Source organism: Neodiprion virginianus, chromosome 4 (assembly GCF_021901495.1).
Source record: "Neodiprion virginianus isolate iyNeoVirg1 chromosome 4, iyNeoVirg1.1, whole genome shotgun sequence".
Lineage (NCBI taxonomy): Eukaryota > Metazoa > Arthropoda > Insecta > Hymenoptera > Diprionidae > Neodiprion > Neodiprion virginianus.
Window position 1 is genome coordinate 23,563,503 of NC_060880.1, and position 15,370 is coordinate 23,578,872.

At 39.1% G+C, this 15,370-nt stretch overlaps 1 protein-coding gene across 1 annotated transcript; it reads left to right on the top strand.

Moving 5' to 3' along the window:
- Positions 1-1,104: 1,104 nt before the first annotated feature.
- LOC124303297 (protein takeout-like) lies at positions 1,105-6,918 on the top strand. Its single transcript, XM_046760360.1, has 4 exons — positions 1,105-1,525; positions 2,786-2,878; positions 4,523-4,804; positions 5,787-6,918. Exons 1-4 carry the CDS (start codon positions 1,423-1,425, stop codon positions 6,089-6,091), a joined length of 783 nt encoding a protein of 260 aa, XP_046616316.1. The 5' UTR covers positions 1,105-1,422; the 3' UTR covers positions 6,092-6,918.
- Positions 6,919-15,370: the final 8,452 nt, after the last annotated feature.

A 15,370-nucleotide genomic window follows, 5' to 3' on the forward strand; every position in this document is an offset into this window, starting at 1 on the left:
TAGAACGTAGATACATAAAATGAATTAGATTTGGGCAGGTTCAGCAATTATCTGTGAATGATTCAACGTAAAATTTTTGATTATTTAGCGATTTATGCAAGTATCCTGAAAATTGTTGACTCCTAGCTTTTACGGCTTTCTTTAATTGAACAGATTGATTTTCACATTATAATTTTCATTCATATCCTTATCACGAGAAAGTATAATTCAAAATGTTCTTGATGTAGAAACGTCTGATCTTTACGACCATGAAATCGGTTTCAGGTGAAACCCTCGGGATCAGTAAGAAAAAACACACTTGTACGATGTTCCCCAACTTTCATCCGAATTCTGAAAAGTGCAGGATTTTTGCATCTCAATACGTACCGCAAGACGTGAAATTGCAAAAAAATCGAAATCGTTTACAGATAACTTATTTCACTTACTTATTTGCATCGCTCCTTTTGGCAAGGCAATCACTTCGATCCGCAGCGTGGTCGAGTACCTGTACGTTAGGTACTCGCATAACTGTGCAGGTACAGTAGTCGGATGATTTCTGCTTCACAGTCCGAGTAGTTTAACCGTCAGTAAAGTGGACGAGGATTCGCGACACGTACGATGTTTGGGCAACAGCGGTCTCTTCCACTCCGAGTATCATTTTGACCCGGGTCATTGCCGCTCGAATAATTAAAACGGTGCCTTTCGTAAAGAGGCAGGGATCGACAAGCGGAGTGTTTTGCAACGCGACTGCTGTAACAAAACCGCGACGTGAGAATTCTGCGCATCCTGCACGTGCCGTAAGGAAATAAACGAGTCGATAATTAGGCGTTGCATGCGATCGAGAATCCCGCGGGGATTCGGTGAGCAAGTAACTTATTAATCCAGACTAAAGTAAATCGACAACTGCGGTTGATTCGGTGAAAGTGACGTAAAGGAAATCGGAAATTTTTTTTACGCCGTGGTGTAGGAACGAGTAACATTGCTAAATTAGTCCTGAAATATCTTTCGCGTATGATTGTTAGAACCGTGTAGGGTCGCGGAAAGAAAGAGACGGTTCGTTACTTGACGCCGAGTAGCACAGAGAGGGAAGGGGTGATCCCATATAAGACAGACATTTGTCCGGTCTCGACTTTAGTGTCGCGACACAACGCTGCTGATTTTTGTTAGATTTATCGCAGTTGCAAAGAGGCGACTCGAGCAACAATACGGTAATAAATATCCGCTCCCATTGCAAAAGGAAATCGCGATTTGTGCGCAATGAGCCGAAAAGAACGGTGCGAGATGTCGATAAAGTGAGCGAAACTTCAACAACGCGATAAAGAATTTAAAGAATGCTGTGAAATCACCAAAGAAGATAAATTCAAATAATAACGATAAAGAAAGAATAAAGGATAAAGTGAAGTGTTGGAAATATTTTGAAAAATCGTTTCATCGATCAGAAAAATGACCCGTACAACGTTCGTTCTCGTTTTTGGATTCCTGGCCGCGGCTTCTGCCAGAGACGCGGATGTATCGGCGCCGCTGAAGGAACCGGAATTTCTCACTCGTAAGACACGTTTATCGAATTTATCGCGACTGTGTCGTGAACCGATGGCAAAAATTTGTTTCTGGCACATGAACCAGCCCTAAAATGCTGGATGGCTTAGAGATATTTCGGAAAGTGTAATATACACTTGGATAACGTAGAGACGGCGACAGACATCAGCAGTTGTGGCATCTAAGACAGCGATAGTATGTCGCAACGTGCTGTGCGTTGTGTGAAGCCGAAGGTTATATCAGAGATTACACAACGGAGAGGTAGTTCGGGGAGAAAGTTACGTACGTCTCGAGTTGCTCCTCGCAACGAGACTTCTTTTCTGAACGAGGTGCGGGCTTAGATCTGATCCGGCAAGTGAAAGCGGAATCGGCCGCGTTCCTACCGGTGCCAACCGGCCTAGGTCGTCCGGTTTCTTTCGAATCGGGATCAATTCCAGCCTCCCTTTGGATCCGAACCGGGTCGGGCTACCTAAAAATGGAACCCGCCTTCTTATCGGCAATTATGGCCGAGACGTAAGGGAGATAAAGAGAGGGGGGGGGGGGGGAGAGTCGTTGCGTAAGCCGAGACACGGTTGTGTCATTTCTCAGGAACAAACATCACTCATCGTATTATGATTTTGGCGATTTACCGTACAAGCGGTTTAAACCTCGGGCGACAAGTTCGCCTCGCCAAGTCGGTTATCTAAGCTTTGAACTTTTGCTTTCCCGTCGCGTCGGTGACTCCGAGTGTGGGAGAAGGATACACGCGGCATCGCACTTGCGGTCGGAGATTTATTTCCAGGGGGGAAATATGACCATTCTCGAAATTATTGTTTATTTTTATAAGAGTTTGAATCTCGCTCGTAGTATTTTTTGATGGTGCAAAGACAGACTGAACGTTCGAGTGTAGGTTTTAAAAATTTAATCGTTATTATATCAGGGAGAATATCGTATCAAATGTAGTAAAAAGTTATGGCACTTCGTGCGTCGCGATCGAAATTTGTGACTTATCAGACTTTTTGGAATATCAGGAAGAATTTTTTGAATACTTATCCATGCCGGTCAGCAGGTGTTTTTATGAAACTTGGAGTCATGTTGAGAACATACTTAACTTAGGGTAATGACATCTGGTAGCCACATCTTTTTTTCTGGGTTTAACGACACCGCGCAGAAACTTGACATTCAAATCTTTTGACAGTTTGACTGCGTTAAAATGTGCTAATTCCTTGAACAATCTATCGTTTTACTCTAGCGCTGAAGCAGCTTGTAATTACTTTTTTTTCACTTTCAGCCGAATACATCTTGCCATGCTCGAGACTGGATCCTGCGATTGATATCTGCATTCAGAAGTCCTTAAACCACCTGAGACCCTATTTGATCAGAGGTGAGTTGTTGTGAAATTTTTTTTTAATACGAAATCCTAACTATCCTTTCAAGTATCGCAGTTGGTGCAATAACTATACACTCACGATCAGTTTTACGTAGATTATTATTATTATTGTATTATACCACAGGCCAGAAGTATAATTTTGTAATTTTGAAAACAATTTTTAGAAAGTTTTAGCTTACAACATTGTCCTCGAAGGCAATCTATGGTGTTTTTCCAGAAATATGTTGGATTCTTCGTACAAACAATTGAGGAAAAGATGTCAAACTTTGATTACCCAAACGATAAAGATATTTGTGTGGATTTTGAAAAAATATTTACCTAAAATCAGAGTTGAGAAAGTTATAGTTTGTTTAGCAAAGATCGTCTCAATATTCATTGTAAATAATGGAATAAACTCTCAACAACTTGTGAAGTTACTTGCTGACGATGAACCTAAATTCGCAAGCCAACTGTTACAAGACGAAGAAACGCGTGATATTTGACTAATTATTTTTGTTTATTGTTAGTTTGAAATCCGACTACGATAATTTGAAAAATGTATTAATTGCACTTCAACAAAAGTTACAAATATTTTTTTTTTTTCATCAACAAGAATTGCCTTAAATTAAAGATTGCAAAGAAAAATCTTTGTAACTTTTATAAACAAATTTCTAGAATGAGCTGACGATATTCTTCTCTTGTCACAGTACATGACCCGAATAAAATCATGACTCGTTCAGAATTGTCATTGAAAAATGTAAGCGTAAAAAGCATTGCGTTTGTTCCGCGGAAGAATTTCTTTATCGGCTTCTAAAAATCATTCTATAACTAATTTTTAATTAACATGGTTATTTTTGGCAACATATTTTTGTTCTCTTCCTTGTCATTGAAAACTCTTTCTAATTCTTAATGGGAATTTTTTTTCTATTTTTGCAATCAATCGAGTCACGTTTATAACTCGTTACGAGCAATTAATTTCATGTGAAAGATTCCAGAAAGAATGTTGCATAAGCTTTTCCTTTTCTTTCTAAGAAATGAAACTCTCCCGCGGTTACTGCAGTCTTCCTTCCTTCAGTGTCGCGCTCAATTGCTCTAGTACAAAGTACACGGCAATGTATAATTCAAATGTAAGGAAAGTTGAGTATAACGAGCACTGGACAATAAAACTTTCCACAATCCAGGGTATTAGTTGAATTATTATACGCACAATACGCGGGTAGATTCACCCGGAATATCATTACCTACATGCACACACGATTGTGCAACATTTTCCCAATGTGGTTACTTGTATATACCGAAGTAAGTGCCTGCCAGCTATGCAAACGACAGACGTTACAAATAGCGAACCCTCTGATTGCGTAATACGATCTAAACAACGCGCAATGCCTGGAACTCTGTATACAAATTGAAACAAACCGAATTAGGTTCCGAATTTGATAGGACTTTCTAAACCGCGTGGCTGTTTCGCGAGGCCATTGCTGTCAGAATTGTCTAACGCTCATAATCATGCTGAGGTTGACAAAATAAATGTTGGATAAGAATTCATCTTCCAAAGTTGACGTAATAAAAGTTTTTTTCAAACGAAAATGCAGTGAGTCAGAAAATTTAATCACAGCATTTGAATAATATTCTAACGTACCCTGACATTTGTATCTACAGGACTCCCTGAGCTGGAACTTCCTCCCATTGAACCACTGACCATTCCTGAATTGGGTATGCAGAATGGTCAAGGAGCAGTCAGAGTAAGCGCTCTCTTCAAGAACATCAACGCCATTGGTCCTGGTAATTTTACAGTCAGCAAGGCACGTGCAGACATTCCGAACCTCAGGATTGACTTCCACATTACCATTCCGAAGATCGAACTACGAGGACGCTACGAAGTTGCCGGAAATGTTCTACTCTTCCCCATTCAGAGTCAAGGCGACTTCTGGGCAGTGTTCAGTAAGCGATTTTGTCAATACAATTCGTTCCCTGCTAATAATAAAATTATACTATGCTCACGAGTCGCTGGATATTGTGCAGTTCATTCGTCGTTCAAAATGATCCAAGTCGCTTGTATATTTTGTATTCATTTTCCGATGCTCTTACGATAATGAAAGTTGCTGCATGACGTCAACCCTGAGAAAAAAAAATGGCGGTTCATCTTAAGCTACTTACAATTCCCTTAAACTGAAACGAATTATACAATTTTAGTACGGATTGAAACTATTGATTTTATTTGATAATAAGTCCATTTCATTCGAGAATCTTGAATCGTTAGAATTGATTGACTTGTTTTTGTTTATTGAAATTGTGGTTTTTACCGGTTGAAAATTTACATTTTGTTTTTTACCATAAGCGATACGTGTAACTAGAAAATCTAGTGTGCGGTTACTATTCTTTTTGGTTATCGGTGACTCGTACTATATTTCCTCGCAATCGTTGCAATAATTTGATATAGATGAAACAATATAGTGATTTTCCATTCTTAATTGATTTAAAAAATGTAGATAACTAAAAAATCTAATTTAACGTTGCAATAACCAGAAAATGCAGTATCGACAACTGTAATCGAACTAAATGATTACTTAATTTTCTCGTAATTCCAACAATATTCAAACCGTTATTGTAACGATATCAGTTTTTCAAGAATTGTCTAGTTTCTATAACAAATGAAATTTTTCTCAGCGTGACAAATTAAATTTAACCTTCATCTTCAATCATTCCCAAAGCTCGGTGTAAATACATCTGCGAAGTACTTTTCAAGTCTTCGAAGTGTTCAAGTCTGATGAACGTAGTTTTCATAAGTTACCGACTCTTCGAAAACGTCACTAGCGTTTACACAATTCCTCTTAGCAGCTCGGATTTTCATTCTATCTTGCAATTAATACACGTTAGGATGTAGATTGTTCACGGAACGAGTTAACCAGCAGCATTATTTCAGGCGAAGTGGCTGCCATTGCTCAAGTCCAGGGGATCGAGGAGATTCGCGAAGGTGTTCGATACATGAGGATATCTCACCTCATGATAGACTTCAGTCTTGGAAGAGCGAGGTTCCGCATCGTCGACGAATTGAATGGAAACAACGTGATTGGTCAGGCCATGAATCAGTTCCTGAACGAGAACGCAAAGGAAATCATTGAAGAAATGCGGCCAGCAGCAAGTACAAGCATCGCTACTCACTTCCGAGGTTTTCTCAACAAGGCATTCACCAAAATCCCGATGAAAGTCTGGCTCCACGATACGTAGATGTTTTCGGATGACGACGAACTTTGCAAGGATGGCGAACAGACTTGCGCTTAGGCTTTTAGTGTTAATGTAAATTTCATTCCATGATCGTTGCTGAAGTTGAAGTTCTTCAAATCCAATTACATGCCTAAAGTTTATTAGGGTCTAGGACAAGGGACCGAGCTAACCGTTCTCGAAGTAGCTGTCGAGGGTGAAAGGTGGCGATAATTTTTTTAAATCATTTACATTTTATCTACGTGCAGTATTCTAGTTGTGTCTAATGATTGAATTTAGTCTGATCACATTGTATTCATTAGGATAGGTATAGTAAAGTCGTTTCGAGATTACATGGATTAGGTTATATGCATAACCACTTTTTGTAACGAGATGATATATACTGATCAGCTCTACTGCGAATTAGAAGAAAAAAATCGCGGTGAACTGGCCTGCGTGTAAAAAAAAATTAATACGCGCAATTAAAAGAAGATTGGAAAAATGCGTTGACGATTAGATAATCTAATTTCGTTGTTACTGATGCTAATCGAATGAATCAATTTGACGAAACGGAGGTCTTTTTGACAATGACGAAAACGAAAAATCAGGGACTTGGAGTTATATTGAAAAGGTGCATTCGCCAAAATCCTTTCTTCGTATGCGATTATTAATATCTGGCCACCTCTATGTCTTCTTAATATATGTTACCCGTATCGTTTAACTGGCTATTTGTATACCATGTATGAGTATTGTATATTATAGATATGGCCACAGATGTAAGTAGATCTTTCAGATATATGTCATGCACACACTTAGTGTTAGAAATTTGAAATAAATAAATTTTTACTGCGTTATTGGTGCTGTTTGTTTTTGGTGGTGGTAATAACTCGATATTTTAGTGACAAAATAATTTTTTCAGTTAAATTCATTCAAATTAAATCAAATACTTCAACTTGATTTGTATAAATGACAAATTAATTTTGTCAATTCGGATAAATTTCTTGAATTCAATTTAATTGATTTTAAATCATGAATTTCAATTTTTCTCTCGATAATTCACTCTAATTCAAGTAAGTCTAAAAAAATTTGAATTCAACATTTTGTACATCATTCGATTCAACTCAATTTTTTACCAACCCAGACCCGCCGAACTGTTACGAAAAATAACCCAGGGCTGTGAGTTTTCATACCCATATCTTCAGTCAACGTGGATACTCAAGTCACCCTGGGATATATACAACCATCTTTATCGCAATGCGTGGCTTATAGTATGCTTACCGTTTTCACGGCGCAATATTGCGCATGATGACGGTAATTTACAGCACAAATTGAAATAAGAGATCGCCATACAACCTGGCTCTAAATTGGAAATAACTGTTCACTTCATCTGTAAAATGACAACTTGAACAGGTACAGAGAATAATAACAAGCCGCCATAGAGCCAAAATGAGATTTGACGCGTGCATTATCAGTGAGGCGAAAGTTGTGGCGTAACAATAGCACAGCAATTGTGCATCAATGGCAGTGAACAATAAAAAGGAAATGGAAATATAAACTTCCGCGTAACAAGGACAAACTCTAGTACGTTATAATTGTACTTTGTATATACGTATTTTGTTCAGTCGACTCACGCGGCGACGAATCCTGACATTTCCGTAAATGTAACAAAAGAAATCCGCACTAATATGGTATTTGTTACATACCTCTGCGGAATTTGCCTTGTACGATCCGCACAATTGTAGCTGAAACAATTAAAATTCATATCGGTTGACTCAGAGCCAAGTCTTGATCGTTTTGTAGATATTCTTGTGGTAGACATTTTTTTACTCGCATTCAGAGTCAACTCCGTAGACGGAAAAGCGACAATATTTTTATAGCTGACTCATGCGGTTTTCCACGGTGTCCTAGTTACCGCAGCTACTGCGTCGAAAGTTCTCACTATTATTTTTAGCCCAAGACTCTGTTTGTTTTATTTTTGACTTGGTTTTTTGTTTTTAGAATTTTTCCACCGACAATTGTACACCGCACCGGGTGAATTCGGATCATGTCGTTAACTAAGTTTCACGAAATTTGTCAGTAATCTATGCTATTTTTGAAGGCTTGGAAGAACGTAAAGAATGCCTTGGTTTTTTTGAAAAAATGAAAATTTTGAGGTTTGTTAAGCCTGTGTAATAACGGTTTTTTTTTTCAAAAATTGACAGTGACTCGACATTTTGGGTGAAAAGAAATTCTCTATTGAATTTCATCCGAATTTAGGGATGACACTGAATATTTGGTCTTCCTACTTTCTAAATCCGATCCTTGGTTGGTTATTACTGATGATGGAACAGATAAGACGGTTATTTCCGTGCAGTGATGTCCCTATGCAAGGAAAGACTATTATAACAATGTTATTCCATTTAACGATAGTAATTATCAGAAAGTTGGTACAATTTTTGTAAAAGGATTACCGAATTGATGACAAAACAGCGTTTTTATTAACCTACTACTTCGGACAATAATAGTTTCCGTGCGATTTTTATAGGAAAAGCTGATAATCTTGTTAATAAAGAAATGGACGGATGAGGCCGTTTAAAAAATTGTAAAAGTCATACCTACTACACGGGTATAATCTGGCTCAATACTATACGAACACAAAAAGATTGTTAGTCTTGAGTTGAAGATAGCGAATGAAAAATTTGTCCAAGTGAAATTATTCTCGCTGCGTGGAATACCTGAAACGATTATTAGCCTAATTTTAATTGCCAGGGTCTTCAAGTCATTGGTTACGGGAATGATTGAAATTTAGTGGACATATTGTGGGGAAAAAAAAGTATCAAAACTTATAAATTTCTCGATTTCTTCAAAAGCGCGTAATCAAACACAAATAAATTTCGCTCCAACTTCAAAGGAACTTCCGAGTGATATAAAATTGTGAAAAAAATCGCCGTAATCGTTGCTAAATCGGTATATCCGTGTATGCGGGCGAATTTCTCCTGGACTAAAAATGAGTCGAAATTCTCCGAGTGGTTCGCGTGCGAAGAAAAGAGACTAATGACAAAACTTACGTCACGCAAACACACGACGCCGTTTCCAAATGAAACGGAGGCTTCGTGGAGGATTCTTCGAGATCGGGTGTTCGGGGGCGTCGAAGGGTGGTAGAAATTCTCCCGCCCTTGCAAGACGATAGTAAACCTATTCCGGTAGCACCGGCACGATTGCCGCTGGTAAATATAGGGAAGCCGAGTCCGTGAGTCACGATTTCGAGGGATATTTCCGTCCAGGTCCAGACGCCGACGTCGCGACGTCACCCTGCGGGAGGCAGCCGGCCGAATCCGCGTTGCTTTTATCGCGGCTGGATCGGCTGCTTCGAGAGTGTAGTTGCACGATACCTGCACAGTTAAGTATACGATTCCGCCTCACCTTTACGCTCGACTCTTTTTCGCCGCATTAAGCATGTACGGGGCGTACAGTCAGGCCGAAAAATCGTCGAAATTTAAGGTTGGTGAAACGAAAGGTTGGAGTCGGCAATTAGATACTTTCAAGGAATGTGTCTTAAATGCAAACAGCTGATTACAGTTGCTGTTGAATAATCTTATCAACTAAGAACCGGCATTGCTAATTATCCGATTCTGATTAACAATAGCTGATTTTATTTCCGAATGAATCCTCGATAGATTCTCGTTACCACAACTATATATTTCAGTAATAAACTAACCGTCGAACGCAATGTTGATTAGACAAACCTGTTCATGGATTTTTCAGTACGAAAGGTGATTTCCTTGATGTTTTGAGTCACAGATCAGCGTTCACATCTGAATTTAAGTGCCTTTGTGCTTTTTGTCGAAGCCTTACAGTTACACTTTTCAAATTTTCTTACGGCCATGTCTTTGTTTCGACATATTTTTGAGCTGACTGTACGTCCCACACGTCCTTAAATTCATCGCCAAATTATACAGTTCGCTTGCACCGGCCTCGACTCTGCACTCCGAGGACACTCCGCGAGATCTCGAGATGCACCATTCGCTGCTTCCTCGTATACTCACCTCGGGTTAACTATTTTTATTTATATGTTTCTCACAGCTCGCTGTAGTGCAGCAGCAGCCGGTTCATTGATCGAAACTTGATGCACGCGTCCCGGAATAAAGACACAAAGAAAAGACCTCAGGGCCGCCGAGACATCAATCGGTTGACTCATGTGCCCACCTATTGACGTCACAGAATCTTAATCGAACTCTAAGTATTGGCTGAAGGTAGCGAGGTTACGAATTTGCAATATAAAGCAAGTAGCGTGGAAGCGAAGTTCATGTTTTCGCAAGTTTTTTTACTCTTGTAAAATATCAATCATATATGTTCAAATGTTAGCCAGGCAAACCCAATACTTGGTTCTCTGGTATGTGTTTTGATATTTTGACAGCGTGTGTAATCAGAATCGATGAATTTCCACGAAGGTGATAGTGTTAGAACCTGCGACTGCGACTTTCGGAATACAAAATTACAAGGGTAAATATTGTCCTCGAATCTACGTGAAACGTGATCATTTCGGATTCAAGATTACCTGAGAATTGTTTACTTGTGTAAAAGTTAATCTGTGGAAATATTTGGTCAGAGGATAATTGCTTCGCAATGTTAAGCATGGAATTTCCACGATTATTCAAAAATTATACTGCGACTTCAAATCAAATAACTACCTGATCAACATTAATAGGTTCTACGATTAAAAGAGAAATGATTTTCAAAAGAAAGCATAGGTATATGAGGATTTGGAAAAAGTATCGTTTTCCTGTGACGTGATTTTCACTTGCTCAATGTAAACATGTAAAAATATAATTTCCCAATAAACAAAATAATACATGAATGGGAAAGTAGCATTTTTTATCACTTGAAGCGTATACATTGAATCATACTTCGAGTGATGCTAACTATTTCGAATTTGTTACTCTCCCTCGTTTTCCCTGCTACATCTCTACTCGGTCATCGGTGGATACGTCACAAAGAACAGATGAATCATCCACAGAAGATGATTTGTTTTGTGAAAACATGAAATTCGCAAAACTGTTACGCGTGCAAAAATACCTACGTGCGAATAAAATTAAACGCTTTCAGAATAATTTTTATTCTTACGGAGAAGAGATACTTGCATCGGTATTTCTTGTTTAAACTGTACGCAACTAAAGTTATTGAAAATAATCGTTAAACTTTTCCATTAAAAACAAGATCCTTACCGTGAAACGATCCAGCATCTGAATTTAGCGCTATCGAGTAAACATCTATCAACGTAGTTGCTAAGTTAATTGAATCGCGAACTCAACACACAGTTCAAATATAAAAATGAATCTTGTGAATTGGAAAACAAATCCGACGTATCTCCGACTTCAGTAATAATAGGACAAATCGTTGCGTATACAGCTGATACACTTGTCATTTCAACTTTAAATATAATATAATAATAATAGATGGTTTCCTTCCCCAATTCCTGGATAAACTTGTACTTGATCCCGTGCACAATTACAATCATCAACAAACGTTTGAAATTTGACTTATTCGTACTCATACGGTTTCAACTTCTCGATGAAAAATATTATCACTGCCAGCAAAAATGGCAGCAAACTCGTTTAAATAACAACAGAATTCCGGAGCATGAAATTTCACAAATTTTTTTCACTCGGATTCATTGCTCCTGCATATACATAGACAAGTAACTCGAAGTAAGGAGTACCCATGATCCATAAGGATTCACCGAACAGTTTAGCACGAAAAAAGTGATATTGTAGCAGAAGCTTTCCGTGAAACTTGTCGCATCCTAAAGCGAGTAAATGGGTCTCGGTATAATCGGCGAGTGTAGAGCGGGGAGTTTCATAAAAAGCTCCGAGTATGCAGCGAGCTTTATCTATTTATAGACCGAGTCTTCGCAGATCGGTCGATTAGCGTCGTGATTTAGTCACGCCACGTGGCGGATGACAAACGCCTTTCTGCACCGTTTTTGGCCGTCTCTCACGTGGCATGCCCGCGTTCCGTAAATAAGCAAACCGCCCGACCTCAAGGACGTGGGTACAGCTCATCTCCGAGGAATCTTGGATCCTGGATCGGCGTCTCACGCCGCGATGCCGGCGTCGCCAACTATTCGCCCGTATTTTCGCACACGCACGCGAATCGTGCCGTAAGTGCGTCTTCTTCTGGGAAATTCTCCAAGACGATGCGACGACGTACCGAACGTCTGCTCCCATGTCTGATGACTGTCTGTCCGCCAGTCTGCATCCTTCCTTGATGCTTATTACGCGAACTTCTTGCTCGACGATCGGCCCCGGAGACGATGGACATTCGTCTCCGATGACGATGAAAATAAAAAGGGAAAGTGAGGCGAGCTGACGATTTTAACCCTTACCCTGTCACGTGGTTCACCGTACACGTTGGCTGGCACATGGGGTCTTTCGCGTCTTACCCTTGTTCCGGTTATTTTAAGAGCTCCGAGAATTGTGAAAAAAAGCATGCATGTTCTTTAAGGCTTCTAGTTTAAGATTCAATAGTTTGTTTATTTTTTTCGTTGAAGGGAGAAAGCCGTGCGCATTCTTGTTTACAAAATATATACACGAGAAGAAATAACTCGAGATGGAAAGACCCCGTGTGATAGGGTAAAGGTTGTACGTACAGTTTGAAATCAGTACCTACTTGTCTGATAACTTTATCACAAATTAACACAATCGTAAACTACGGTGTTTCTCTTAATAATGCCAAATAATAACATCCTGAAATAATAAAAAATAGATCTTTCATATTGATTGTTAATTTCAAATCGCTATAGAACGGTGAAGAGTTTAGTAGACTTTTCAGATTTCACTCTCTGTGTTGAGTCATTTTATTTGGAATATTGTTCTATACAATCACACAATGGCAATTTCTTTTATCACATTAGCATCGTTGAAGATTTATTTTTTCGACGTTGCACGCATACTGATTTTGATGAAAAAATACAAGCAATACAAAATTGACTATCGAGATAAGAGAAAAATTTAGTTTGCTGAATTTGTGACAAACAGTCTTCTAAACGGTTGAATTGAACGATTCTACTAAACTTTTTACCGTTTTTAAACAATTTAAACTAAAAAAAAAAAAACAGTATCTAAGCTCTCTTTCATACTTTCAGTCACTTTTTTTGAAACTTTCTATGGCAAACATTGTACAGCTCATACATGTGATATTATGATAAACACTTAATTGATTTCCAACTGTACAACCTCCTTAAACTCCCAGTTTTCCTTTTTCTTTTCTTTCCTTGACTCATACTTTAAAAAAAAAATGCGAATATGATTCCTCGTTAATTCCGAATGATCTTTCATGGTTTTTAAGAAAAGTGCGTGTCATATTTTACTGAAGGTACATTAAAAATGCGGACATTTATAGAAAGTAACACAAAAAGCATACGATTGAAATAAAAATGCACTGCGGCAATCGGGAGAGATGATTCTGTGAATTAGCTGCCAGTAAACAACGTATCTTTATCATGGCGTACGAACTTTTCAACCTAAATACCATTGTTTGAAATTTTGGCACAGGAATCGAGTATTTCGGTAGCGGATGGCCACGCGCTTCTCTTGAGACGCAGAGCATAAAATGTTGAGATCAGCGCTTGATGCTGTGTATCTCATTATTTATAGATTTACAAGTATTGGTCACACCTGGCGAGATTACGGGTCTGTCAACCTTCCTCACGCGTCTTCATCCTCATCACGATTTCGCGCCACAATGGATCTCCATATCAGGAATGCTGATCAAAGTGCAATGAATACACTCAGGGAGTGTAAATTTGTAACTTATGACGAGGTCTCCGTAACATTTGCCAAGACAATTTATGCAGTTAGTATGACTTATACGGGTCACGATGAATTCACCTGGAGAAAAACCTGCATGACCCTGATTTGCAAATCAATCTTGTCAAAAATTTCATCTTCGCGTTCCGAGTAATACGAGTTCACGGAAAGATCGGTGAAAGTTGAAAATTTTTTCGAGTACAATGCGAAGACCCTTGTCTTGTGCAGGTTATCGGTAAAGAGCAAGTCTGGATTACAGTCGTCTTCTACGAAATTCGTTCGCGTAATTCAGTCGTGACTTGACAGGGGATGTTCACCGGTAGTCGGAAGTTCACTCACTGTCGAAGAATCTGAAAAACTCGTTGATAAAAGATACCACCTCACCTCGGTTGTATAATTTCTGAATCACTGCGCTGAGTAAGTCACCACGGGTATTCTTATTTTGGTATAAAAGCAGCCGCCGCATGACACAAGTTGCCATCTCACTTCCTTTAAACAGCATTCCAGAAACATTGAAGGGTAGTTCAAATCGCCCTGATTTTACCAGAGGCTGGAAACATCCTGGAGCAAAAGGTCGCGTAAAACGTTCGACCGATCACTACAGAACTTCAAACACCTCTGTGAGAGAATTTTTTTTTCCATTCACCGGATAAACTATTAAAAATATCAAAATATTTGGTTGTTTCGGTTGAATTCCGAATTTCCCGGATGTTAGCAATGAAGACTTCAACCTATGAAGACAGATGATAACGTCTTGGGTTTCAGGTACCGACTCTCTAGATTTTTCTAACCGAAGCCAGTAAGATTCTCTGAGAAATCGTGGACTGCCAAGTCATCATCGAAAAAGATATTCAACGAATGATTATAACAAACGTGCTTTGTAACAACGAATCGTTTCATCACTTTTATCATTTATCACTTGCGAGCGAGTCAGGCTAATCTTGGCTATCTCAACGGTATGACTTCAAACACCACCTTACTCAAAAAGAAAACTATCTATCTTTTTTCTCGACGAACACTGCAAGGAATATGTTCGTACAAAAATTCACGTTGAACATTAACGACGAATCTCTTTGGTTCGAAGGGTTGACACTTTGCGTCGTTAGAATATCGGAACGATTCCAATGGCCAAATCTGTTCGTCAAGCTAATCGCGAGGTCTATTCGAATACGAATCTTTGAATCCTTTTCGAAGAGACTAAAAAAATAGAACAAAACGAAACGGATATTGGTCAGCTTCTCGAGCATATTGCGTATCACCGAGGGTCGCGCGTTATCGGGTTTGAAGTTCCGACATTAGTCACTGCACGTGCCACGCTTTGTCCGATATTATCTAGTCTGTACACGTTACACGCTTGTCAAGATATCAGTACACACATAACGTTTCGGTGCAGTTAGCGGGAGTGTAATTGAGAGTGAAGAGGGTGGAATTTGGTGAAAAAACCTAAACGAAGTAAAATGAAAAGTGCACGTGATTGATATCGCGCGCGTTATCAGAGTGCGCCGAGACCTACCCACCA

Bases quoted from the DNA above. Each gene is read 5' to 3' on its own strand.
- LOC124303297 (XM_046760360.1), top strand. From the start codon at position 1,423: ATGACCCGTACAACGTTCGTTCTCGTTTTTGGATTCCTGGCCGCGGCT. The intron at 1,526-2,785 runs GTAAGACACGTT...TTTCACTTTCAG, and splicing joins GGAACCGGAATTTCTCACTC to CCGAATACATCTTGCCATGC. The intron at 4,805-5,786 runs GTAAGCGATTTT...GCATTATTTCAG, and splicing joins CGACTTCTGGGCAGTGTTCA to GCGAAGTGGCTGCCATTGCT.